The sequence below is a fragment of the Scyliorhinus canicula genome, chromosome 1 (genome assembly GCF_902713615.1).
Source record: "Scyliorhinus canicula chromosome 1, sScyCan1.1, whole genome shotgun sequence".
In the NCBI taxonomy this organism is placed as follows: Eukaryota; Metazoa; Chordata; class Chondrichthyes; order Carcharhiniformes; family Scyliorhinidae; genus Scyliorhinus; species Scyliorhinus canicula.
The window spans coordinates 309,307,042-309,333,876 of NC_052146.1; the positions used below are offsets into that span (position 1 = coordinate 309,307,042).

The 26,835-nt window shown below is 56.2% G+C and overlaps 1 protein-coding gene across 1 annotated transcript in view; it reads right to left on the reverse strand.

The window, feature by feature from the left end:
• Positions 1-26,835, reverse strand: part of LOC119976704 (L-gulonolactone oxidase) — a 103,233-nt gene that overhangs the window by 31,762 nt on the left and 44,636 nt on the right. Inside the window, exon 6 of the mRNA XM_038817418.1 lies at positions 1,753-1,938. Coding sequence (XP_038673346.1) covers positions 1,753-1,938 — 186 coding nt within the window. The remainder of the gene's footprint in view (positions 1-1,752; positions 1,939-26,835) is intronic.

Below are 26,835 nucleotides of genomic sequence, written 5' to 3' on the forward strand. Positions count from 1 at the left end.
GTTGAGGGGGGACCTGATTGAGGTCTACAAAATTATGAGAGGTATGGACAGGGTGGATAGCAACAAGCTTTTCCCAAGAGTGGGGGTGTCATTTACAAGGGGTCACGATTTCAAGGTGAGAGGGAGAAAGTTTAAAGGAGATGTGCGTGGAAAGTTTTTTACGCAGAGGGTGGTGGGTGCCTGGAACACTTTGCCAGTGGAGGTGGTAGAGGCGGGCACGATAGCATCATTTAAGAGGCATCTAGACAGGTATATAAACAGGCAGGAACAGAGGGAAGTAGACCTTGGAAAATAGGCGACAGCTTTAGATAAAGGATCTGGATCGGCGCAGGCTGGGAGGGCCGAAGGGCCTGTTCCTGTGCTGTAATTTTCTTTGTTCTTTTAAGTCTTTCCCACATCTGTATATGGCTGTATCTCTTCCTGTGTAGCATTACACCAAAGCCCATTTGTAACTGGATTGACTGTCACACAAATATACCTTTGCTAGAACTTTCAACCACTACCATCTAGAAGGACAAGAGCAGCAGATACTTGGGAACCCCACCACCTGGAGGTTCCCCTCTCAGTCACTCATCACCCTGACTGGGAAATATATCGGCCGTTCCTTCACTGTCGCTGGGGCAACATCCTGGAATTCCCTCCCTAACAGCACAGTGGGTGCACCTACACCTCAAGGGCTGCAAAGATTCCAAAAAGGCAGCTCACCCCCACCCTCTCAAGGGCAATTAAGGTTGGCAATAAAAGCTGGCCTAGCCAATGAAAAATAAATAGAATTTTTAAAATGGATCTCACAATAGATTACACAGGGAGTAGGAGTTATTAAGAAACAGGTGGGCAAGATTTAGGAAGAAAGGAGGCCTCCCAAAGCATTCAACAAGTTACTGAACACACCCAATCACCAGAGAGAGTGAACACACCCAACACAGCCAATCACCAGAGAGAACACCCCCAACACTGCCAATCACCAGAGAGCGAGAACACACCCAACACACCCAATCACCAGAGAGAGTGAACACACCCAACACAGCCAATCAGCAGAGAGAGTGAACACACCCAATAACCAGAGAGCGAGAACACACCCAACACAGCCAATCACCACAGAGAGTGAACACACCCAACACAGCCAATCACCAGAGAGAGAGAACACACCCATCACAGCCAATCACCAGACAGAACACATCTAACACAGCCAATCACCAGGGAGAGTGAACACACCCAATGACATCTTACAGCATTCTGCGTAGATAGATACAGCTTCTAAATTCTGAACTTATTACAGAGGTGTGACAGGACAACCTCCAGATCCCAGCTTTGCCCTATATCAGGTGGTGGTGTGTGTTACAATTCACTCAGCCGGAGTTACTGTGAGAACATACCCTTTTCCATGTAAGCTGTTGCCTGCAGCAATGGATACAAATAGTTGACGCTCCAATGTTCTATCCATCCCACTCTTATAGCCTCCCATTGGCATGTGTTGGGAGGATTTGCCGATTGACAATCAACCTGTTTGATTGCGTTATAAACACACCTTCCTTGGAGTGTGTCTCCAGTCCTAAGTTTCTGTTTTAGAGGCAGAACACTACCTATTGGACCACAGACCTCCCAGGATATTCAGTAGCTCAGGATTAATACCAGCCACTGAGAGGTAGTCTTAGTCACTAATATTAAACAATGTGTGAAAACCACGACCTACGTAACCAACACAGACTCACAACTCACTATTATTTCCAATGACAATGGAAGGTAGTGTACCTCGGTGAGGGTTTTGGGGAACTGTTGCAGATGAATTTTGAAGGCTGGCACACACTGGATGGTAAGATTTAACACCACTCCCAGGGAGCCGAGATGCAGACGAGTGGCCTGGAATATCTCACGGTTCACAGTGTTGGAACATTCTAGTGTCTCTCCTGCTGCCGTCATCAATGTCATTGCCACTATCTGAAAGAAGAAGATCTAAGTTAGAAGGGCTCGTTAATTGTTGGTTACACAGCTATGAGGGTTGACAATTGACACAAGACCTGGAAGACTTCAAAAGTGCTGGATGAAAATATCTAAAGAGAATGGAGCTTGCAATGTGATCCCGAGTATTGCCAAGGTACCGGTGTAGAAGGGAATGTGACCCTCTGGCATAGAGGCACCACAATTATAGGTTAATTAATATTGGCCATGGTTCAGAAATGGAACATAGGAATTGTTCGATAATAGACAACAGTTTCAGTTCATCCTCTACCATCTTATTGGTTGCGTGATACAATGAAGATGGAATTCATAACCACAGGAAGTAGTTGATGCTAACACAGTGAGGACATTCAAGAGGATGCTAGATATAGCACTTGAAGTGAATGGGATCAAGGGTTATGGGGAGAAAACAGGATTAGGCTATTGAGTTGGGCAATCAGCCATGATCGTGATGAATGGCGGAGCAGGCTCGAAGGGCCGAATGGCCACTTCCCGATACCAGCAAGGTGATTCACCTGATGAAGGAGCCATGCTCCGAAAGCTAGTGATTCAAAATAAACAAGTTGGACGTTAACCTTGTGTTGAAAGTCTTCTTACCATGGGGTTGTTGACGAATCACAGTGATCAATCTCTAGCAATGAATGTACAATGTTGCTGGGTATGGTGGCATACTGGTTATGTTACTGGTCTAGGAATCCAGGGCTCAAACCAATGACCTGGAGACATGAGTTCAAATCCCTCAGCTGGAGAATTTAAATACGATACATAAACCCAGTTTAAAGTTTCTATTAGTAAAGAAATGTGGCTGGGGGGGGTGGGAACGATATAAAGTTTCTATTAGTAAATAAATGTGGCTGGGGGGGGGCGGGGGGTGGAACAATATAAAGTTTCTATTAGTAAAGAAATGTGGCTGGGGGTGGGAATGATATTGCGATGGGCAGCACGGTGGCACAGTGGATAGCACTGTAGCTTCACAGCACCAGGGTCCCAGGTTCGATTCCCGGCTTGGGTCACTGTCTGTGCTGAGTCTGCGCTTTCTCCCCGTGTGTGCGTGGGTTTCCTCCGGGTGCTCCGATTTCCTCCCACAATCCAAAGACGTGCATGGATTGGCCATGCTAAATCGCCCTTAGTGTCCAAAAAGGTTAGATGGCGCTATTGGGTTATGGGGATAGGGTGGAAGTGAGGGATTAAGTGGGTCGGTGCAGACTTGGTGGGCTGAATGGCCTCCTCCTGCACTGTATGTTTTATGTGTCTATGTGTCGGAACATTAGGCCAGTTGGTGTAGAGACTGGAGAAACAGCAGGAGGAGGCCTTTTGGCCCTTCGAGCCTGCTCCGCCATTCATCACGATCATGGCTGATCATTCAACTCAATAACCTAATCCTGCTTTCTCCCAATAACCCTTGATCCTATTCACTATATCAAGAGCTATATCCAGGTAATAAATTCACAGGCTCGCCACTCTTTGGTTGAAGAAATGTCTCCTGATCTCTGTTCCGAAATGGTTTACCCTGAATTCTCAGACTGTCACCCCTGGTTCTGGACACCCCCACCATCGGAAACATCCTTTCTGCAGCTGAAGAGCTCAGTGGGACTGTCGGTCTGGAGTACGTTTGCTTCAATGCGAGAAATATAACAGGTAAAACAGATGAACTGAGAGCCTGGATTACTGAATGGAACTATGATGTAATTGCAATTACCAAGACATGGTGAAAAGAAGGACAGGATTGGCAGTTTAACGTTCCGGGATATTGTTGAGACAGAAGGGGAAACAAAAGAGGTCTCCAGGTTTTCGGCGGGAGCAGTGTCCAGGGGCCTGTCGGGGAGGTAAGAATAACTTTAAATACTTACCTTTGCAACTGCAGGAAGTCGGCCGTGGGGATTTCTGGGAAGATTTGTTAGTGCCTGTATGTAAGTTGGGCGGTTGCTAAACCCGAGACACTACACTTGTCGTGTCCCCCACCCTTCCACCTCCTCTAACCTAAGGGGTTGAGTGAATATCAAGTAAACTCTTCCTTTCTTTTTCTTCTTTTATCTAGAGGGGATGGCAGGGAAGGCAGTGCAATGTTCCTCCTGCAGAATGTTTGAGGTGAGGGACGCCGGCAGTATCCCTGCTGATTTCACCTGTGGGAAGGGCACCCATCTCCAGCTCCTCAGAAACCGTGTTAGGGAACTGGAGCTGGAGCTGGATGAACGTCGGATCATTCGGGAGGCAGAGGTGGTCATATATAGAAGCTTCAGGGATGTAGTAACTCTGAAGAATAAAGATAGATGGGTGACGGCGAGAGGGGGTGGGGGTAAGCAGTCAGTACAGGGATCCCCTGTGGTCGTTCCCCTTAGTAACACGGCAGCACGGTAGCATGGTGGTTAGCATAAATGCTTCACAGCTCCAGGGTCCCAGGTTCGGTTCCCGGCTGGGTCACTGTCTGTGCGGAGTCTGCACGTCCTCCCCGTGTGTGCGTGGGTTTCCTCCGGGTGCTCCGGTTTCCTCCCACAGTCCAAAGATGTGCGGGTTAGGTGGATTGGCCATGCTAAATTGCCCGTAGTGTCCTAAAAAGTAAGGTTAAGGGGGGGTTGTTGGATTACGGGTATAGGGTGGATACGTGGGTTTGAGTAGGGTGATCATTGCTCGGCACAACATCGAGGGCCGAAGGGCCTGTTCTGTGCTGTACTGTTCTATGTTCTAACAAGTATACCACTTTGGATACTGTTGGGGGGGACAACTTACCAGGGGTCAGCCATGGGGTACAGGTCTCTGGCACAGAGTCTGTCCCTGTTGCTCAGAATGGAAGGGGGGAAAGGAGTAGAGCAATAGTCATTGGAGACTCCATAGTTAGGGGGATAGGAGATTCTGTGGGAACGAGAGACTCGCGGTTGGTGTTTTGCCTCCCAGGTGCCAGGGTCCGCGATGTCTCAGATCGTGTTTTTGGGAATCTTAAGGGGGAGGGGGAGCAGCCCCAAGTCGAGGTCCACATAGGTACCAACAACATTGGTAGGAAAAGGGATAGGGATGTAAGGCAGGAATTCAGGGAGTTAGGGTGGAAACTTGGATCTAGGACAAACAGAGTTATTATCTCTGGGTTTTTACCCATGCCACGTGCTAGCTAAACGAGAAATAGGGAGAGAGAGCAGTTGAACACGTGGCTACAGGGATGGTGCAGGAGGGAGGGTTTCAGATTCCTGGATAATTGGGGCTCATTCTGGGGTAGGTGGGACCTCTACAAATGGGATGGTCTACACCTGGACCAGAGGGGTACCAATATCCTGGGGGGGAAAGTTGCTAATGCTCTTCGGGAGGGTTTAAACTAGTTCAGCAGGGGATTGGGAACCTGAATTGTAGCTCCAGTACACAAGAAGCTGAGAGTAGTGAGGTCATGAGTAAGGTTTCAAAGTTGCAGGGGTGTACCGGCAGGAAGGAAGGTGGTCTAAAGTGCGTCTACTTCAATGCCAGGAGCATCCGGAATAAGGTGGGTGAGCTTGCGGCATGGGTTAGTACCTGGGACTTCGATGTTGTGGCCATTTCGGAGATATGGATAGAGAAGGGACAGGAATGGTTGTTGCAGGTGCCGGGGTTTAGATATTTCAGTAAACTCAGGGAAGGTGGTAAAAGAGGGGGGGGGGTGGCATTGTTAGTCAAGGACAGTATTACGGTGGCAGAAAGGAAGTTTGATGAGGACTCGTCTACTGAGGTAGTATGGGCTGAGGTTAGAAACAGGAAAGGAGAGGTCACCCTGTTAGGGGTTTTCTATAGGCCTCCGAAAAGTTCCAGAGATGTAGAGGAAAGGATTGCAAAGATGATTCTGGATAGGAGCGAAAGCAACAGGGTAGTTGTTATGGGGGACTTTAACTTTCCAAATATTGACTGGAAACACTATAGTTCATGTACTTTAGATGGGTCCGATTTTGTCCAATGTGTGCAGGAGGGTTTCCTGACACAGTATGTAGATAGGCGAACGAGAGGTGAGGCCATATTGGATTTGGTACTGGGTAATGAACCAGGGCAGGTGTTAGATTTGGAGGTAGGTGAGCACTTTGGTGATAGTGACCACAATTCGATTACGTTTACTTAAGTGATGGAAAGGGATAGGTATATACCGCAGGGCAAGAGTTATATCTGGGGGAAAGGCAATTATGATGCGATGAGGCAAGACTTAGGATGCATCGGCTGGAGAGGGAAATTGCAGGGGATGGGCACAATGGAAATGTGGAGCTTGTTCAAGGAACAGCTACCGCGTCCTTGATAAGTACGTACCGGTCAGGCAGGGAGGAAGTGGTCGAGTGAGGGAACCGAGGTTTACTAAAGCAGTTGTAACACTTGTCAAGAGGAAGAAGGAGGCTTCTGTAAAGATGAGATGTGAAGGTTCCGTTCGGGTGCTCAAGAACATAGAACAGTACAGCACAGAACAGGCCCTTCGGCCCTCGATGTTGTGCCGAGCCATGATCACCCTACTCAAACCCACGTATCCACCCTATACCCGTAACCCAACAACCCCCCCCTCCTTAACCTTACTTTTTAGGACACTACGGGCAATTTAGCATGGCCAATCCACCTAACCCGCACATCTTTGGACTGTGGGAGGAAACCGGAGCACCCGGAGGAAACCCACGCACACATGGGGAGCACGTGCAGACTCCGCACAGACAGTGACCCAGCCGGGAATCGAACCTGGGACCCTGGAGCTGTGAAGCATTTATGCTAACCACCATGCTAACGCGCTGCCCCTAAAGTTACCTTGCCCCTAGAGTTACACATTAGCTAGGAAGTACCTAAAGAGAGAGCTCAGAAGAGCCAGGAGGGGACATGAAAAATCTTTGGCAGGTAGGATCAAGGATAACCCTAAAGCATTCTAAAAATATGTCAGGAATAATATAATGACTAGGGTAAGAGTAGGGCCAGTCAAGGACAGTAGTGGGAAGTTGTGGGTGGAGTACGAGGAGATAGGAGAGGTGCTAAATGAATATTATTCGTCAGTATTCACACAGGAAAACGACAATGTTGTTGAGCAGAATACTGAGATACAGACTCCTAGCATAGAAGGGCTTGAGGTTCATAAGGAAGAGGTGTCAGCAATTCTGGAAAGTGTGAAAATAGATAAGTCCCCTGGGCCAGATGGGATTTATCCCAGGATTCTCTGGGGAGCTTGGGAGGAGATTGCTGAGCCTTTGACTTTGATCTTTAAGTCAACTTTGTCTACAGGAATAATGCCAGAAGACTGGAAGATAGTAAATGTTGTCCCCTTGTTCAAGAAGGGGAGTAGAGATAACCCGGGTAACTACAGACCAGTGAGCCTTACTTCTGTTGTGGGCAAAGTCTTGGAAAGGTTTATAAGAGATAGGATGTATAATCATCTGGAAAGGAATAATTTGATTAGAGATAGTCAACACGGTTTTGTGAAGGGTAGGTCGTGCCTCACAAACTTATCGAGTTCTTTGAGAAGGTGACCAAACAGGTGGATGAGGGTAAAGCAGTTGATGTGGTGCATATGGATTTCAGTAAAGTGTTTGATAAGGTTCCCCACGGTAGGCTATTGCAGAAAATACGGAGGCTGGGGATTGAGGGTGATTTAGCGGTTTGGATCAGAAATTGGCTCGCTGGAAGAAGACAAAGGGTGGTGGTTGTTGGGAAATGCTCTGACTGGTGTCCAGTTACTAGTGGTGTACCACAAGGATCTGTTTTGGGGCCACTGCTGTTTGTCATTTTTATAAATGACCTGAAGGAGGGCGTAGAAGGATGGGTGAGTAAATTTGCAGATGACACTAAAGTCGGTGGAGTTGTGGACAGTGCAGAAGGATGTTACAAGTTACAGAGGGACATAGATAAGCTGCAGAGTTGGGCTGAGAAGTGGCAAATGGAGTTTAATGCAGAAAAGTGTGAGGTGATTCATTTTGGAAGGGATAACAGGAAGACAGAGTACTGGGCAAATGGTAAGATTCTTGGTAGTGTGGATGAGCAGAGAGGTCTCGGTGTCCATGTACAGAGATCCCCGAAGGTTGCCACCCAGGTTCAGAGGGTTGTTAAGAAGGCGTACGGTGTGTTAGCTTTTATTGGTAGAGGGATTGAGTTTCGGAGCCATAAGGTCATGTTGTAGCTGTACAAAACTCTGGTGCGGCCGCACATTTGGAGTATTGAGTGCAATTCTGGTCGCCACATTATAGGAAGGATGTGGAAGCATTGGAAAGGGTGCAGAGGAGATTTACCAGGATGCTGCTTGGTATGGAGGGAAGACCTTATGAGGAAATGCCGAGGGACTTGAGGCTGTTTTCGTTAGAGAGAAGGTTAAGAGGTGACTTAATTGAGGCATACAACATGATCAGAGGATTAGATAGGGTGGACAGTGAGAGCCTTTTTCCTCGGATGGTGATGTCTAGCACGAGGGGACATAGCTTTAAATTGAGGGGAGATAGATATAGGACAGATGTCAGAGGTAGGTTCTTTACTTAGAGAGTAGTAAGGGTGTGGAATGCCCTGCCTGCAACAGTAGTGGACTCGCCGACATTAAGGGCATTTAAATGGTCATTGGATAGACATATGGACGATAAGGGTGTAGATGGGCTTTAGAGGGGTTTCACAGGACGGCGCAACATCGAGGGCCGAAGGGCCTGTACTGCGCTGTAACGTTCTATGTTCTAGGTGGGGGAGTTGCATTGCTGATTAGGGAGCAGATTACAGCTGTGTTGAGGGAGGACACATTGGAGGGATCTTATAGGTGAGGCATTATGAGTGGAGCTCAGGAATAGGAAAGGTGAAATCACAATGTTAGGAGTGCACTATAGACCTCCCAACAGCCCGCAGGAGACAGAGGAGCAGTTGTGTAGTCAGTTACTGAAATGGTGTGAAAAAAGCAGGGTAGTTAGAGAACAAACAACAAAGAAAAGTACAGCACAGGAACAGGCCCTTCGGCCCTCCAAGCCTGTGCCGACCATGCTGCCCGTCTAAACTAAAATCTTCTACACATCCTGGGTCCGTATCCCTCTATTCCCATCCTATTCATGTATTTGGCAAGATGCCGCTTAATTGTCATTATCGTCCCTGCTTCCACCACCTCCTCCGGCAGCGAGTTCCAGGCACCCATCATCCTCTGTGTAAAAAACTTGCCTCGTACATCTCCTCTTAACCTTGCCTTTCACACCTTAAACCTATGCCCCCCAGTAATTGACCCCTCTACCCTGGGGAAAAGCCTCTGACTATCCACTCTGTCTATGCCCCTCATAATTTTGTAGACCTCTATCAGGTCGCCCCTCAACCTCCGTCATTCCAGTGAGAACAAACCAAGTTTATTCAACCTCTCCTCATAGCTAATGCCCTCCATACCAGGCAACATCCTGGTGAATCTCTTCTGCACCCTCTCTAAAGTCTCCACATCCTTCTGGTAGTGTGGCGACCAGAATTGAACACTATACTCCAAGTGTGGCCTAACTAAGGTTCTATACAGCTGCAACATCACTTGCCAATCCTTATACTCAATGCCCCGGCCAATGAAAGGAAGCATGCCGTATGCTTTCTTGACTACCTTCTCCACCTGTGTTGCCCCTTTCAGTGACCTGTGGACCTGTACACCGAGATCTCTCAGACTGCCAATACTCTTGTGGGTTCTACCATTCACTGTATATTCCCTACCTGCATTAGACCTTCCAAAATGCATTACCTCACATTTGTCCGGATTAACTCCATCTCCACCCAAGTCTCCACACAATCTAAATTCTGCTGTATTCTCTGACAGTCCTCATCGCTATCCGCAATTCCACCAACCTTTGTATCGTCTGCAAACTTACTAATCAGACCAGTTACATTTTCCTCCAAATCATTTATAAATGCTACGAACGGCAAAGGTCCCAGCACTGATCCCTGCGGAACACCACTAGTCACAGCCCTACAATCAGAAAAGCACCCTTCCATTGCTACTCTCTGCCTTCTGTGACCGAGCCAGTTCTGTATCCACCTTGACAGCTCACCCCTGATCCCATGTGACTTCACCTTTTGTACCAGTCTGCCAGGAGGGACCTTGTTAAAGGCCTAACTGAAGTCCATACAGACAGCATCCACTGCACTACCTGCATCAATCATCTTTGTGATGTCTTCGAAAAACTCTTATCAAGTTAGTGAGACACGACCTCCCCTTCACAAAACTGTGCTGCGTCTCATTAATACGTCCACTTGCTTCCAAATGGGAGTAGATCCTGTCTTGAAGAATTCTCTCCAGTAATTTCCTTACCACTGACGTAAGGCTCACCGGCCTGTAGTTCCCTGGATTATCCTTGCTACCCTTCTTAAACAAAGGAATAACAGTGGCTAATCTCCAGTCCTCCGGGACATCACCTGAAGACAGTGAGGCTCCAAATATTTCTGTCAAGGCCTCAGCAATTTCCTCTCTCGCCTCCTTCAGTATTCTGGGGTAGATCCCATCAGGCCCTGGGGACTTATCTACCTTAATATTTTTCAAGACGCCCAACACCTCGTCTGTTTGGACTTCAATGTGACCCAGGCTATCTACACACCCTTCTCCAGACTCAACATCCACCAATTGCTTCTCTTTAGTGAATACTAATGCAAAGTATTCATTTAGTACCTCACCCATTTCCTCTGGCTCCACACATAGATTCCTTCCCCTGTCCTTCAGTGGGCCAACCCATGCCCGGGCTACCCTCTTGCTTTTTTGTGGATGTATAAAAAGCCTTGGGATTTTCCTTAACCCTATTTGCCAATGACTTTTCGTGACCCCTTCTAGCCCTCTTGACTCCTTGCTTAAGTTCCTTCCTACTTTCCTTATATTCCACACACGCTTCATCTGTTCCCAGCCTTCTAGCCCTGACAAATGCCTCCTTTTTCTTTTTAACAAGGCCAACAATATCTCTCGTTATCCAAGGTTGCCGAAACAACCTTGGGTATATCCTGTCAGGCCCAGGGGACTTATCTATCCTGATGCTTTACAAAATTTCCAGCACATCCTCCTTCTTCATATCAACCTGTTCGAGTCTATTAACCTGGTTCACACTGTTCTCACTAGCAACAAGGTCCCTCTCTCTCGTGAAGCAAAATATTCATTTTGGGCCTCCCCTACCTCCTCAGACTCGAGGCACAAGTTCCCTCCACTATCCCTGATCAGCCCTACTCTCACTCTGATCATCCTCTTATTTCGCACATAAGGGTAGAACACCTTGGGGTTTTCCCTAATCCTTCCCGTCAGGGCTTTTCATGCCCCCTTCTAGCTCGCCTCAGTCCATTTTTGAGTTCCTTCCTGGCTACCTTGTAACCCTGTAGATCCGAGTCAGATCCTTGCTTCCTCAACCTTACGTAAACTTCCATCTTCCTCTTGACTAGAAGCTCCACTTCTCTTGTCATCCAAGGCTTCTTCACCTTACCATTCCTTCCTCGTCTCAGTGGGACAAAACTACCCAGCACTCGCAGCAAGTGCTCCTTAAACAATCCCCACATTACTGTTGTACATTTCCCCAAGAACAACTGTTCCCACTTTATACTCCTCAGCTCCTGTCTAATAGCAGTATAATTTCCTTCCCCCAATTAAATACCTTCCCAGACTGTGTGTTCCTGTCCCTCTCCATGTCTATGGTGAAGGTCAAGGAGTTGTGGTCACTGTCACCGAAATGCTCTCCCACCGAGACATGTGACACCTGGCCTGGTTTGTTGCCGAGCACCAAATCCAATATGGCCTCCCCACTAGTCGGCCTATGTACATATTGAGTCAGGGATCCTTCCTGTAACACCTGACAAAATCTGCTCCACCCAAACCATTTGCACTAAGGAGGTTCCAGTCAATATTAGGGAAGTTGAAGTCACCCATGACAACAACTCTGTTACTTTTGCACTTTTCCAAGATGTGCCGCCCAATCTGTTCCTCCATCTCTCTGCTGCTATTGGGGGGTCTGTAGAAAACTCCCAATAAAGTGACTGCTCCTTTCTTGTTTCTGACTCCCACCCATACTGACTCAGTAGACAAACCCTCCTCGACTACCTCTTCTTCTGCAGCTGTGGTGCACTCCCTAATTAACAGTGCCACTCCCCCTCCCCTTTTACCACCCTCCCTATTCTTCTAAAAACATCTAAACTCCAGAACATCTAACAACCATTCCTGCCCCTGTGAAATCAATGTCTCCGTAATGGCCACAACATCGTAGTTCCAAGTACTGATCCATGGTCTAAGTTCATCTCCCTTATTCCTGACACTCCTTGCATTGAAACAGACACACTTTAATCCATTCCACTGTGCAACATTGCCCTATCAACTATCTATCCTTCCTCCCAGACTCGCTGCATACTATTTCTGCCTGTTCAGCAGCTACCCTATCCTCTGATCCATAGCTCTGGTTTCCATCCCCCTGCCAAACTAGTTTAAACCCTCCCGAGGAGCTCTAGCAAACTTCCCACCCAGGATATTGGTGCCCCTCCAGTTTGGGTGCAATCCGTCCTTCATGTACAGGTCCCACCTTCCCCAGAATATATCCCAATGATCTACATATCTGAAGCCTTCCCTCCTTTACCAGCGCTGTAGCCACGTGTTCAGCTGCACTCACTCTCAGTTCCTTGCCTTACTTGCACGTAAGAAGTCTTACAACACCAGGTTAAAGTCCAACAGGTTTGTTTCAAACACGAGCTTTCGGAGCACGGCTCCTTCTTCAGGTGAAGGAGCCGTGCTCCGAAAGCTCGTGTTTGAAACAAACCTGTTGGACTTTAACCTGGTGTTGTAAGACTTCTTACTGTGCTCACCCCAGTCCAACGCCGGCATCTCCACATCATTACTTGCACGTGGCACTGGTAACAATCCTGAGATCATTATTCTGTTTGTCCTGCTCTTTAACTTCCAACCTAAGTCCCTAAAATCACTTTTTAGATCCTCATCCCTTTTCTTAGCTATGTCGTTGGTGCCTATATGCACCACGACTTCTGGTTGCTCCCCCTTCCCCCTTAAGAATTCTGTAGACTCAATCCCAGACATCCCTGGCCCTGGCACCGGGAGGCAACATACATTCCGGGGGTCTTGCTCGCGACCACAGAATCTCCCATCTATTCCCCTAACCATTGAGTCTCCTGTCACTATTGCTTTTCTATTCTTCCCCTTTCCCTTCTGAGCCCCAGAGCCAGACTCAGTGCCAGAGACCTGGCCGCTAGGGCCTTCCCCCGGTAGGTCATCCCCCCAACAGCATCCAAAACGGTATACTTGTTTTGAACGGGAGCGGCCAGGGTGGTTCCCTGTACTGTCTGCCCGTTCGTTTTCTTTCCCCTGACTGTAACCCAGCTACTCTTATCCTGAACCTTGGGTGTGGTTACCTCCCTGTAACTCTTCTCTATAACCCCATCTGCCTCCCGGATGATCCAAAGTTCATCCAGCGCCAGCTCCAGTTGGGTGCACTTCCCGCAGGTATAGTCAGCAGGGACACCGGTGGTATCCCTCACCATCTACATCCTACAGGAGGAGCATGCAACTACCCTAGCCTCCATCCCCTCTTACCTTACAGAATTAGCTGCCCTGTGGACCAACTGGAACTCCGCCCTCCGACTCTGCTCCCAGTCAACTGTACTCTCTGTAAACTCCTGGCTCCCTTCACGCTCTTTGAGGAAATGTAGGAAATGAAATGAAAGGAGCACCTTACTCCCTCCTCACCTAACTCCCTCAGTCACCAAACTCTCACTATAGCACTCAAATGCACCCAAATTCAGCACTCCCTCAGTCACCAAACTCTCACTATAGCACTCAAATGCTCCCAAATGCAGCACTCCCTCAGTCACCAAACTCTCAATGTAGCACTCAAATGCACCCAAATTCAGCACTCCCTCAGTCACCAAACTCTCACTATAGCACTCAAATGCACCCAAATGCAGCACTCCCTCAGTCACCAAACTCTCACTGTAGCACTCAAATGCACCTAAATTCAGCACTCAGTGCAAACAACGTCTGCACTGTAACTAGCTCAGATTTATACTGCGACTCTAGCCTCTGAAAACTGGCCTGATCCAATTAACTAATTAACAAGCTCCAGCTGCAAGCAGTTACAAGTAGACCCTTTGTTTAAAGCTGATTGAAAATTCACCTTCCTCAAAACCAAACAGCAACTTTGAAGTGAATGTACCACAGCCTCCTTCCCAATCCCCAACCTTACCTGCCCCACCTTCTGTCCTCCCAACTCGGTGTCTGTGGTGGGAGTGGGACCACCTGGGGCCTAGTGGTGCAGGCCCCCTCCCGGGGTGAAGGCCCTGCTGCCTGCCTCTTTCCTCCCACCCCTCTGCCCGAGGTGGGAGTGGGACCACCTGGGGCCTATTGCTGCAGGCCCCCTCCCGGGGTGAAGGCCCTGCTGCCTGCCTCTTTCCTCCCATCCCTCTGCCTGAGGTGGGAGTGGGACCACCTGGGGCTCCTGTGAAGATAAAAGACTGTTTCAGGCCCCCACCGGGCTCTGCTGTTGCCCTGGAGCTCCTTTCCCTTGTGGCACATGCTGTTGTAGTGCCAAATCCATCACCCCCTTCCCCCCCCACTCTTCCCCCCCTACTACCTGGATCTCAGTTACACGGCCGTGCCGTACCAGGGATGGGCATGGCCAATACCCCAGGGGCATCCTCCACTCTGCTGGGGGCAGGGAGGCCAAGAACCTGTGCCGGAGCGGCAGCCTCTCGACCTTCTGCTGCCTCCGCGGACCCCACGCCCTTCCGCCTACTAATGCGGCAACTTGGGGTGAAATGTTATGCCCACCCCACCATGGTCATCGAGCCGTGCACCCGTGCGATGGCCGGGGTCGTCAGCACCTTGACCATCGTAGCCGCCTAAAGGATGTATGTCAAGGCCGTGTTTTTCCTGCGGGCCGAGCAGGCGGTCCACCGGGCCCTGGAAAGGGGGCTCACGGTGGGCGGGACACACGTGGCGGAGGACCCGCTGGAGGCCACCACCGAGCGCGTCGGTCTTTCCAACGTCCCGCCCTCCCTCCCCACCGAGCTCCTCCTCCCCCATCTCAACCTCCTGGGGGAGGTCAGGGCCGGGGTGGCACCGCTGCCGCTCGGCCTGCGGGACCCTTCCCTCCGCCATGTATACTCCTTCCGGTATCAGGTTTTCTTTCTGCCTGACCCGGGACGAGGTCACGGAGGGAGGTTTTGTGGTCTCCTACCAAGGGGAGGACCATAAAGTGTTCTGGTTTATTCGCCGGAAATGCCCCACCCTGATGGCCAACACCACCTCCAGGGCGGCTGTGGCTGGCGCTGCCCCCTCTCCTCCACCACCTCTCTGTCTGCCCAGCAACCAGCTCCTAACAACACCGCGGCTGCTGGCCGGGGGTGGGGGGGGGGGGGGGGGGGGAGCTACAGAGGGCTCTCTGGCGATGGAGGCCGTACAGCAAGGCGATCCCGCCCTACCCACTCCACGCAAGCGGTGCCTGTCCGGGTAGGAGGAGGTGGTGGATCTCACTGACCCCCTCCCCGAGCGAGCGGGGGTGGGTGACTCCGGACCTTGTTCCCATCCCCCTCACATCCAGCCCGATTATGAAGAAGAGTAAAACCAGGGAGGCCTCCGGAGGCCCCTGAGGCGTTTGAGCTGTCGTCCCCCGAGCAGGGAGAGGCGGGGCCGGGTGGAGACGTGGCCCCCCGAGGGCTCGTTCCGCCCGGTGGCATTTTACTCCCTGGTCGCCTCCTTTTGTTTCTCGCCAGGTGCCGGCAGCAGCCACCAGAGACCCTACATACTCGGGTCGTGGGCGGGTGGCGGCGAAGAAGGCTCCCTGTTCTCCACACCCAAACAGACGATGCCAGGGAGCCCAGGATCCATCCGGGAGCTGTTTCCGGAAATCTTCCCGGATCTCTCATTAGGCCCGGTGTTGGCCGCGGGGGTGGGGTTGGAGCCGCCGCCGCCCATGGAGCCTGCCAGGGACCCGCCTGAGGACGATCCTGGGGGTGGGATCGACTCAGGCCGAGGGCGAGCCGGTGGGCACGTGTTGCCCCCCACACTCCATGTGGAGGGGGATTCGGGCTCGGGTGGTGTTCGCTCGGAGAAGTCTGCTCGGTGGCGGGTGAGGAGGAGGATTTAGACTCTCTCGGCAGCGAGGCAGAGGGCGCCCTCACACCCGACACCGAGTCTCCCCTCATCTCCTCGGGAGAACACCGAGCATTTTTGAAAACGCATCACGGTCACCGGGACTGTGTGCGGCTGGCCCTGGACAGCTGGGGAAATCTGGGGCTGCTCCTCGAGTCCGCCCACGTCTATGCCATAGAGACGCGGGGTTTCGATCAGGACCAGGTGGAGCAGCGCCAAGCTGGTCTGTTCCTCACGGGGCTCCTGAGGGAGTGGAGGGGGCGACGACCCTTTACTTCCTCCGAGCACTGAGGTGATTGGTGAAGGACACACGCTACAACTGACATGGAGGTAACCATCGCCAGCCTCAACATCCACGGCAGGAAGAACGCACCTCGCCGTTTCCAGTGCTTCTATATCCTCCGGGACGGAAAGTACGGGGTGTGCTTCCTGCAGGAATCCCTCGCCATTTCTTCCACCAGGTGCACGGCCTGAACTATGACGTGCAGCTCCTGTTCATTGACCGGAATGGTCTTCGGAAGTCTATGTTGGCGCTGCCCGTCTTATACCAGGACCGTCTCAAAGTCTGAAACCTCCCCTGTCAGGAGTAGTGGCTGTCGTAAGGGAGCCGCTGCTCAGGAATCCGCATCTCCGCCAATATCCATTCAGGTGGCTGGCGGAGGGGCGGGCTGTGGATGCCGGGGTGACCAGGATCGGGGACGTGCTGGCTGGCGGAGCGGGGGGCTGTGGATGTCGGGGTGACCAGGATCGGGGACGTGCTGGGTGGCGGAGGGGCGGGCTGTGGATGCCGGGGTGACCAGGATCGGGGACGCGCTGGCTGGCGGAGCGGGGGGCTGCGGGGTGACCAGCATTGGGGATGGGCTGGCTGGCGGAGGGGCGGACTGTGGGGTGACCAGGATCGGGGACGTGCTTGCTGGCGGAGCGGGGGGCTGTGGATGCCGGGGTGACCAGGATCGGGGACGTGCTGGGTGGCAGAGGGGCGGGCTGCGGGGTGACCAGCATCGGGGACGTGCTGGCTGGCGGAGGGGCGGGGTGACCAGGATCGGGGACGTGCTGGCTGGCGGAGGGGCGGGCTGCGGGGTGACCAGGATCGGGGACGTGCTGGCTGGCGGAGGGGCGGGCTGCGGGGTGACCAGGATCGGGGACGTGCTGGCTGGCGGAGGGGGGGGCTGTGGCTGCGGGGTGACCAGGATCGGGGACGTGCTGGCTGGCGGAGGGCTGTGGATGTCGGGGTGACCAGGATCGGGGACGTGCTGGCTGGCGGAGGGGCGGGCTGTGGATGTCGGGGTGACCAGGATCGGGGACGTGCTGGGTGGCGGAGGGGCGGGCTGTGGATGCCGGGGTGACCAGGATCGGGGATGTGCTGGGTGGCGGAGGGGCGGGCTGTGGATGCCGGGGTGACCAGGATCGGGGACGCGCTGGGTGGCGGAGGGGTGGGCTGTGGATGCCGGGGTGACCAGGATCGGGGACGTGCTGGCTGGCGGAGGAGCGGGCTGTGGATGCCGGGGTGACCAGGATCGGGGACGTGCTGGGTGGCGGAGGGGCGGGCTGTGGATGCCGGGGTGACCAGGATCGGGGACGCGCTGGGTGGCGGAGCGGGGGGCTGTGGATGTCGGGGTGACCAGGATCGGGGACGTGCTGGGTGGCGGAGCGGGGGGCTGTGGATGTCGGGGTGACCAGGATCGGGGACGTGCTGGCTGGCGGAGGGGCGGGATGCGGATGCCGGAGTGACCAGGATCGGGGACGTGCTGGCTGGCGGAGCGGGGGGCTGCGGGGTGACCAGGATCGGGGACGTGCTGGCTGGCGGAGCGGGGGGCTGTGGATGCCGGAGTGACCAGGATCGGGGACGTGCTGGCTGGCGGAGCGGGGGGCTGCGGGGGTGACCAGGATCGGGGACGTGCTGGCTGGCGGAGCGGGGGGCTGTGGATGCCGGGGTGGCCAGGATCGGGGACGCGCTGGCTGGCGGAGCGGGGGGCTGCGGGGTGACCAGGATCGGGGACGCGCTGGGTGGCGGAGGGGCTGTGGCTGCGGGGTGACCAGGATCGGGGACGTGCTGGGTGGCGGGGGGGCTGCGGGGTGACCAGGATCGGGGACGTGCTGGCTGGCGGAGCGGGGGGCTGTGGATGCCGGAGTGACCAGGATCGGGGACGTGCTGGCTGGCGGAGGGGCGGGCTGTGGATGCCGGGGTGACCAGGGTCGGGGACGTGCTGGCTGGCGGGGGGGCTGCGGGGTGACCAGGATCGGGGACGTGCTGGCTGGCGGAGCGGGGGGCTGTGGATGCCGGAGTGACCAGGATCGGGGATGTGCTGGCTGGCGGAGGGGCGGGCTGCGGGGTGACCAGGATCGGGGACGTGCTGGCTGGCGGAGGGGCGGGCTGCGGGGTGACCAGGATCGGGGACGTGCTGGGTGGCGGAGGGGGGTGGTGTGGATGCCGGGGTGGCCAGGATCGAGGACGTGCTGGGTGGCGGAGCGGGGGGCTGCGGGGTGACCAGGATCGGGGACGTGCTGGCTGGTGGAGCGGGGGGCTGCGGGGTGACCAGGATCGGGGACGTGCTGGCTGGTGGAGCGGGGGGCTGTAGATGCCGGAGTGACCAGGATCGGGGACGTGCTGGCTGGCGGAGCGGAGGGCTGTGGATGCCGGGGTTGACCAGGATCGGGGACGTGCTGGCTGGCGGAGGGGCGGGATGCGGATGCCGGGGTGACCAGGATCGGGGATGTGCTGGCTGGCGGAGCAGAGGGCTGTGCGGTGACCAGGATCGGGGATGTGCTGGCTGGCGGAGCGGGGGGCTGTGGGGTGACCAGGATCGGGGACGTGCTGGCTGGCGGAGGGGCGGGCTGCGGGGTGACCAGGATCGGGGACGTGCTGGCTGGCGGAGCGGGGGGCTGTGGGGTGACCAGGATCGGGGACGTGCTGGGTGGCAGAGCGGAGGGCTGTGGATGCCAGGGTGACCAGAATCGGGGACGTGCTCGCTGGCGGAGCGGGGGGCTGCGGGGTGACCAGGATCGGGGACGTGCTGGCTGGTGGGGCGGGGGGCTGCGGGGTGACCAGGATCGGGGACGTGCTGGCTGGTGGAGCGGGGGGCTGTGGATGTCGGGGTGACCAGGATCGGGGACGTGCTGGGTGGCGGTGCGGGGGGCTGCGGGGTGACCAGGATCGGGGACGTGCTGGGTGGCGGAGCGGGGGGCTGTGGATGCCGGAGTGACCAGGATCGGGGACGTGCTGGGTGGCGGAGCGGGGGGCTGTGGATGCCGGAGTGACCAGGATCGGGGACGTGCTGGCTGGCGGGGGGCTGTGGATGCCGGAGTGACCAGGATCGGGGACGTGCTGGCTGGCGGAGGGGCGGGCTGTGGATGCCGGGGTGACCAGGATCGGGGACGCGCTGGGTGGCGGAGGGGCGGGCTGTGGATGCCGGGGTGACCAGGATCGGGGACGCGCTGGGTGGCAGAGCGGGGGGCTGTGGGGTGACCAGGATCGGGGACGCGCTGGCTGGCGGAGGGGCGGGCTGTGGATGCCGGGGTGACCAGGATCGGGGACGCGCTGGGTGGCGGAGGGGCGGGCTGTGGATGCCGGGGTGACCAGGATCGGGGACGTGCCGGGTGGCGGAGGGGCGGGCTGTGGATGCCGGGGTGACCAGGATCGGGGACGCGCTGGGTGGCGGAGCGGGGGGCTGTGGATGCCGGGGTGACCAGGATCGGGGACGCGCTGGGTGGCGGAGGGGCGGGCTGTGGATGCCGGGGTGACCAGGATCGGGGACGCGCTGGGTGGCGGAGCGGGGGGCTGTGGATGTCGGGGTGACCAGGATCGGGGACGTGCTGGCTGGCGGAGGGGCGGGCTGCGGGGTGACCAGGATCGGGGACGTGCTGGCTGGCGGAGCGGGAGGCTGTGGATGTCGGGGTGACCAGGATCGGGGACGTGCTGGCTGGCGGAGCGGGGGGCTGTGGATGTCAGGGTGACCAGGATCGGGGACGTGCTGGCTGGCGGAGCGGGGGGCTGTGGATGCCGGAGTGACCAGGATCGGGGACGTGCTGGCTGGCGGAGCGGGGGGCTGCGGGGTGACCAGGATCGGGGACGTGCTGGCTGGCGGAGCGGGGGGCTGTGGATGCCGGGGTGGCCAGGATCGGGGACGCGCTGGCTGGCGGAGCGGGGGGCTGCGGGGTGACCAGGATCGGGGACGCGCTGGGTGGTGGAGGGGCTGTGGCTGCGGGGTGACCAGGATCGGGGACGTGCTGGGTGGCGGAGGGGCGGGCTGCGGGGTGACCAGGATCGGGGACGTGCTGGGTGGCGGGGGGGCTGCGGGGTGACCAGGATCGGGGACGTGCTGGCTGGCGGAGCGGGGGGCTGTGGATGCCGGAGTGACCAGGATCGGGGACGTGCTGGCTGGCGGAGGGGCGGGCTGCGGGGTGACCAGGATCGGGGACGTGCTGGCTGGCGGAGGGGGGTGGTGTGGATGCCGGGGTGGCCAGGATCGGGGACGTGCTGGCTGGCGGAGGGGCGGGCTGTGGATGCCGGAGTTACCAGGGTCGGGGACGTGCTGGCTGGCGGGGGGGCTGCGGGGTGACCAGGATCGGGGACGTGCTGGCTGGCGGAGCGGGGGGCTGTGGATGCCGGAGTGACCAGGATCGGGGACGTGCTGGCTGGCGGAGGGGCGGGCTGCGGGGTGACCAGGATCGGGGACGTGCTGGCTGGCGGGGGGGGGTGGTGTGGATGCCGGGGTGGCCAGGATCGGGGACGTGCTGGCTGGCGGAGCGGGAGGCTGTGGATGCCGGAGTGACCAGGATCGGGGACGTGCTGGCTGGCGGAGCGGAGGGCTGTGGATGCCGGGGTTGACCAGGATCGGGGACGTGCTGGCTGGCGGAGGGGCGGGCTGTGGATGCCGGGGTTGACCAGGATCGGGGACGTGCTGGCTGGCGGAGGGGCGGGCTGTGGATGCCGGGGTTGACCAGGATCGGGGACGTGCTGGCTGGCGGAGGGGCGGGCTGTGGATGCCGGGGTTGACCAGGATCGGGGACGTGCAGGCTGGCGGAGGGGCGGGATGCGGATGCCGGGGTGACCAGGATCGGGGATGTGCTGGCTGGCGGAGGGGCGGGCTGTGGATGCCGGGGTGACCAGGATCGGGGATGTGCTGGCTGGCGGAGCGGGGGGCTGTGGGGTGACCAGGATCGGGGACGTGCTGGGTGGCAGAGCGGAGGGCTGTGGATGCCAGGGTGACCAGAATCGGGGACGTGCTCGCTGGCGGAGCGGGGGGCTGCGGGGTGACCAGGATCGGGGACGTGCTGGCTGGTGGAGCGGGGGGCTGCGGGGTGACCAGGATCGGGGACGTGCTGGCTGGTGGAGCGGGGGGCTGTGGATGTCGGGGTGACCAGGATCGGGGACGTGCTGGGTGGCGGAGCGGGGGGCTGCGGGGTGACCAGGATCGGGGACGCGCTGGGTGGCGGAGCGGGGGGCTGTGGATGCCGGAGTGACCAGGATCGGGGACGTGCTGGGTGGCGGAGCGGGGGGCTGTGGGGTGACCAGGATCGGGGACGTGCTGGGTGGCGGAGCGGGGGGCTGCGGGGTGACCAGGATCGGGGACGTGCTGGCTGGCGGAAGGGCGGGCTGTTGGGTGACCAGGATCGGGGACGTGCTGGCTGGCGGAGCGGGGGGCTGTGGGGTGACCAGGATCGGGGACGTGCTGGCTGGCGGAGCGGGGGGCTGTGGGGTGACCAGGATCAGGGACGTGCTGGCTGGCGGAGCGGGGGGCTGTGGGGTGACCAGGATCAGGGACGTGCTGGCTGGCGGAGCGGGGGGCTGTGGATGCCGGGGTGACCAGGATCGGGGACGTGCTGGGTGGCAGAGGGGCTGTGGCTGCGGGGTGACCAGGATCGGGGACGCGCTGGGTGGCGGAGGGGCGGGCTGCGGGGTGACCAGGATCGGGGACGTGCTGGGTGGCGGAGGGGCGGGCTGCGGGGTGACCAGGATCGGGGACGCGCTGTGTGGCGGAGCGGGGGGCTGTGGATGCCGGAGTGACCAGGATCGGGGACGTGCTGGGTGGCGGAGCGGGGGGCTGTGGATGCCGGAGTGACCAGGATCGGGGACGTGCTGGGTGGCGGAGCGGGGGGCTGTGGGGTGACCAGGATCGGGGACGTGCTGGGTGGCGGAGCGGAGGGCTGCGGGGTGACCAGGATCGGGGACGTGCTGGCTGGCGGAAGGGCGGGCTGTTGGGTGACCAGGATCGGGGACGTGCTTGCTGGCGGAGCGGGGGGCTGTGGGGTGACCAGGATCAGGGACGTGCTGGCTGGCGGAGGGGGGGGCTGTGGATGCCGGGGTGACCAGGATCGGGGACGTGCTGGGTGGCAGAGGGGCTGTGGCTGCGGGGTGACCAGGATCGGGGACGCGCTGGGTGGCGGAGGGGCGGGCTGCGGGGTGACCAGGATCGGGGACGTGCTGGGTGGCGGAGGGGCGGGCTGCGGGGTGACCAGGATCGGGGACGTGCTGGCTGGCGGAGCGGGAGGCTGTGGATGTCGGGGTGACCAGGATCGGGGACGTGCTGGCTGGCGGAGCGGGGGGCTGTGGATGCCGGGGTGACCAGGATCGGGGACGTGCTGGCTGGCGGAGGGCTGTGGATGTCGGGGTGACCAGGATCGGGGACGTGCTGGCTGGCGGGGGGCTGTGGATGCCGGAGTGACCAGGATCGGGGACGTGCTGGCTGGCGGAGTGACCAGGATCGGGGACGTGCTGGCTGGCGGAGCAGAGGGCTGTGGGGTGACCAGGATCGGGGACGCGCTGGGTGGCAGAGCGGGGGGCTGTGGGGTGACCAGGATCGGGGACGCGCTGGGTGGCAGAGCAGGGGGCTGTGGGGTGACCAGGATCGGGGACGCGCTGGCTGGCGGAGGGGCGGGCTGTGGATGCCGGGGTGACCAGGATCGGGGACGTGCTGGCTGGCGGAGGGGCGGGCTGCGGGGTGACCAGGATCGGGGACGCGCTGGCTGGCGGAGGGGCGGGCTGCGGGGTGACCAGGATCGGGGACGCGCTGGCTGGCGGAGGGGGGGGCTGTGTATGCCGGGGTGACCAGGATCGGGGACGTGCTGGCTGGCGGAGGGGCGGGGTGACCAGGATCGGGGACGTGCTGGCTGGCGGAGGGGCGGGCTGCGGGGTGACCAGGATCGGGGACGTGCTGGCTGGCGGAGGGGCGGGCTGGATGACACCCTACGAGCTTGCCAGACGTGGAGCGGTGTCTGTCCGGTGCGCTGCCAATGGTAACCGAGGCCTCAAAACGGTCGTGCTTGGCCCAGTGGGCACGCTTGTACTCGGGACGGCATGGTTGTGCGGTGGCATCCCGTCTGAGCGGACCCCTGCACGGGAGGCAGCACGGTAGCATTGTGGATAGCACAATTGCTTCACAGCTCCAGGGTCCCAGGTTCGATTCCCGGCTGGGTCACTATCTGTGCGGAGTCTGCACGTCCTCCCCGTGTGTGCGTGGGTTTCCTCCGGGTGCTCCGGTTTCCTCCCACAGTCCAAAGATGTGCAGGTTAGGTGGATTGGCCATGATCAATTGCCCGTAGTGTCCAAAATTGCCCTTAGTGTTGGGTGGAGTTACTGGGTTATGGAGATAGGGTGGAGGTGTTGATCTTGGTTAGGGTGCTCTTTCCAAGAGCCGGTGCAGACTTGATGGGCCGAATGGCCTCCTTCGGCACTGTAAATTCTATGATAATTTATGATACCATTGGTCCCAAACCCTGGAACCATCCCCGGGTGCTGGTGCCCCACAGCCCCAGCAGCCTCGCAGAAATACCCTCCGTGCCCTTTCGCACTGCACGGAGGGGTTTCCTGAACGGACTGCTGTTGCACACCTTCCACCTCCTTGCCCTAGCTCGCCACCTGGACACGCCATGGCATGCCTTGCTGCTGTCTGGTGGCAGAGGTCCCCACTGGAGGTCCTTCTACGTAGGTGTCCTCCCCATAAACCTAGGGGACCTGGGTAGGAGGGCGCTGCGCAGGGCAGTGCCGTGCCACTAGCGTTTGAATCACTTCACGGCTCTGCCAGAGACCTGCCACCTTTACGGCCTGGTGGAGACCGTGGAGCCTGTTTATTTTGTCCGTCCTAGGCTGCACTCCCATTTTGGTTTCTTCACAGTTTTGTTGTGGAGGTTTTTTTTTGCACTTCAGCCGCATGCTCCTGATCTACGGACATCCGGTGCGGAGGGGGATGGGGAGGGTGGAGGACCTCCTCGTGAACCTGCTCCTGGCCAAACTTGCCATTTGTAGGTCCAAGCAGCGGGCGACCGAGGGTGTCGTCCAGCCTGACCGTCTGCCCATCTTCTGCGGCCTCGTTCGCAGCCGTGTGTCCCTGGAGAGGGAGCATGCGGTGTCCATGGGAACACGCGAGGCCCTCCGTGCTCCGTGGGAACCGCAGCGGTTGGATTGCCTTATCGAACCCGATTCTCACATTTGACGGGTTTGTGATAAGTTTTTGTTTCCTTTCTCGTTCTTTTTGGGCTGTGCTCCACTTGTCGTTTTGGAGCTCTCCCCTCTTTTGTTTTATCCATCAGTTACTTTATGTTATTTTGCTTGGTTGTCACACCCAGCATCACGCCAGTGTCAGTGGTGGATGCCGGCTTAACTCCTGTACGTGTAGATAAACGTGCAGATCATCAATTCACAAAAAAACTAAAATAAAAAAGGCAAAACACATAAACAGAAATATTTTTTTTGTTAAATTAGAGTAGAAAGACCATATAAAAAGGTCTAAACCAAACAGCAACTTCTAAGTTAATTAACTAAATAAAAGAAAGACTAGACTTCAGGTAAAAATAAACCCTTAATATCCCTCAGTCACCAAACTCTCACTGTAGCACTCAAATGCACCCAAATTCAGCACTCACTGCAAACTCAGTTGTGATGGGTGACTTTAACTTCCCCCATATTGACTGGGAATCCCTTACAGCCAGGGACTCAGATGGAGAGCCATTTGTTAGATGTGTCCAGGAGGGTTTTTTGATCCAGGATGTTGATAATCCAACCAGGGAGGGGGCCATACTTGACTTGGTATTGGGGAACGAGCCAGGCCAGGTGATTGATGTTTCAGTGGGGGAGCATTTTGGGCTTCGTGACCATAGTCCCATAAGATTTCGAGTAGTCATGGAAAAGGACAAGAGTGGCCCATGGGTGAGGGTGCTTAATTGGGCGAGAGCCAATTATATCCAGATTAGACAGGAACTGGGAATGTGGATTGGGAGTGGCTATTTAAGGGCAAATCCACATTTGACATGTGGGAGGCTTTTAAAGGCCAGCTGATTGATGTGCAGGACAGGCATGTCCCGTAACAATGGAGGGAAGTTATGCGTGTGTGGTGATATGATCTGCATACTCGTCTGCCATTGGGCCAGAACGTCGGCTTACCATTGGCCCTGGTCGGTCATGTGCCTCTCGACCGATTGGCCGAGAGGCTGAGTTAACCACGCCTCCATTAACGAGGTATAAATGGTCAGACGCCTGACGATCGTCCTTTCCATTGTAGACGAGCGCAGAGCTGTGTTCTAGTCTATTAAAGCCCGACTTTGGTAAAGCACTCGCCTCGCGTACAATTGATGGCACATCAGCGTGGGGAACCACAGGAAGTGGATGAAATCCTTAATGAGTAAAAGATACTAAGGGACAGGATATATGCACCTTGGTTAGGCCGCATTTGGAGTACTGCATGCAGTTCTGGTCACCACATTATCAGAAGGATGTGGAAGTTTTGGAGAGAGAGTGCAAAGAAGGTTCACCAGGATGTTGCCTGGTCTCGAGGGTGTTGGCTATGAGGAGAGGTTGAATAAACTGGGATTGTTTTCACTGGAAAGGCGGTGGCTGAGGGGAGACCTGGGAGAGGCCTACCAGGGGCTGGGTTAGCACAAGGCTAAAGAGCTGGCTTTTAAAGAGCAGGCCAGCAGCACGGTTCAATTCCCGTACCAGCCTCCCCGAACAGGTGCCGGAATGTGGCGACTAGGGGCTTTTCACAGTAACTTCATTTGAAGCCAACTTGTGACAATAAGCGATTTTCATTTTCGTTCATTTCATTTCATTTCAATTATGAGAGGCATAGACAGGGCGGGTAGTCAGAGGCTTTTTACAAAGGCGGAAGTGTCAATTACAAGGGCCACAGCTTCAAGGTAAGAGGGGGAAAGTTTAAAGGATATGTGCACTGCCAGAGGATGTGGTGGAAGCAGCAGTATTAGCAACATTTAAGAGGCATCTGGATGGGTACATGAATAGGAAGGAAATAGAGATACGGACCGAGTCAGGGCAGAAGGTTTTTTAAAAAAAAATTATGATCAGCACTGGCTTCGAGGGCCGAAGGGCCTGTTCCTGTGTGTACTTTTCTTTGCTCTTTGTTAAAGTGTAATTAAAAATGCCTCTGGTTTATTAAGGAAAGGAAATCTACTGTGACTGCAGACACACAGCAATGTGGTTAACTCTTGCCTGCCCTCCGAAACAGTCCAGCAAAACACTCAATTCTCAAAACATTGGCCCAGGACCATCCTATTAAGGTTGGGCAATAAATACTGGCCTCGCAGTGATGCCAACATTCTGGAGTCAATAAAAGAAAAAGATCCAGAGAGGAGGCAAGCAAAACCTTCATTGGTGGAGAGATTGGGGAATCTGAGCTCCAAACTCCACGCACCCCACATCACGTCTCAAATTATCCACCGCGTTCCAAGCGTGTAAATTGCATTTAAAGAATCAACGGCATCAACTCCCCTCCGGAACCTGCTCCACAAAATGGTTCTGATGAAAGATCACGTTACCCGAAACATTAACTCTGTTTCCCTCCCCACGGATACGGCCAGATTGCAATGTGGGTAAGTTGCTCGGTGTGTCCGAGCCGAGAGCCACA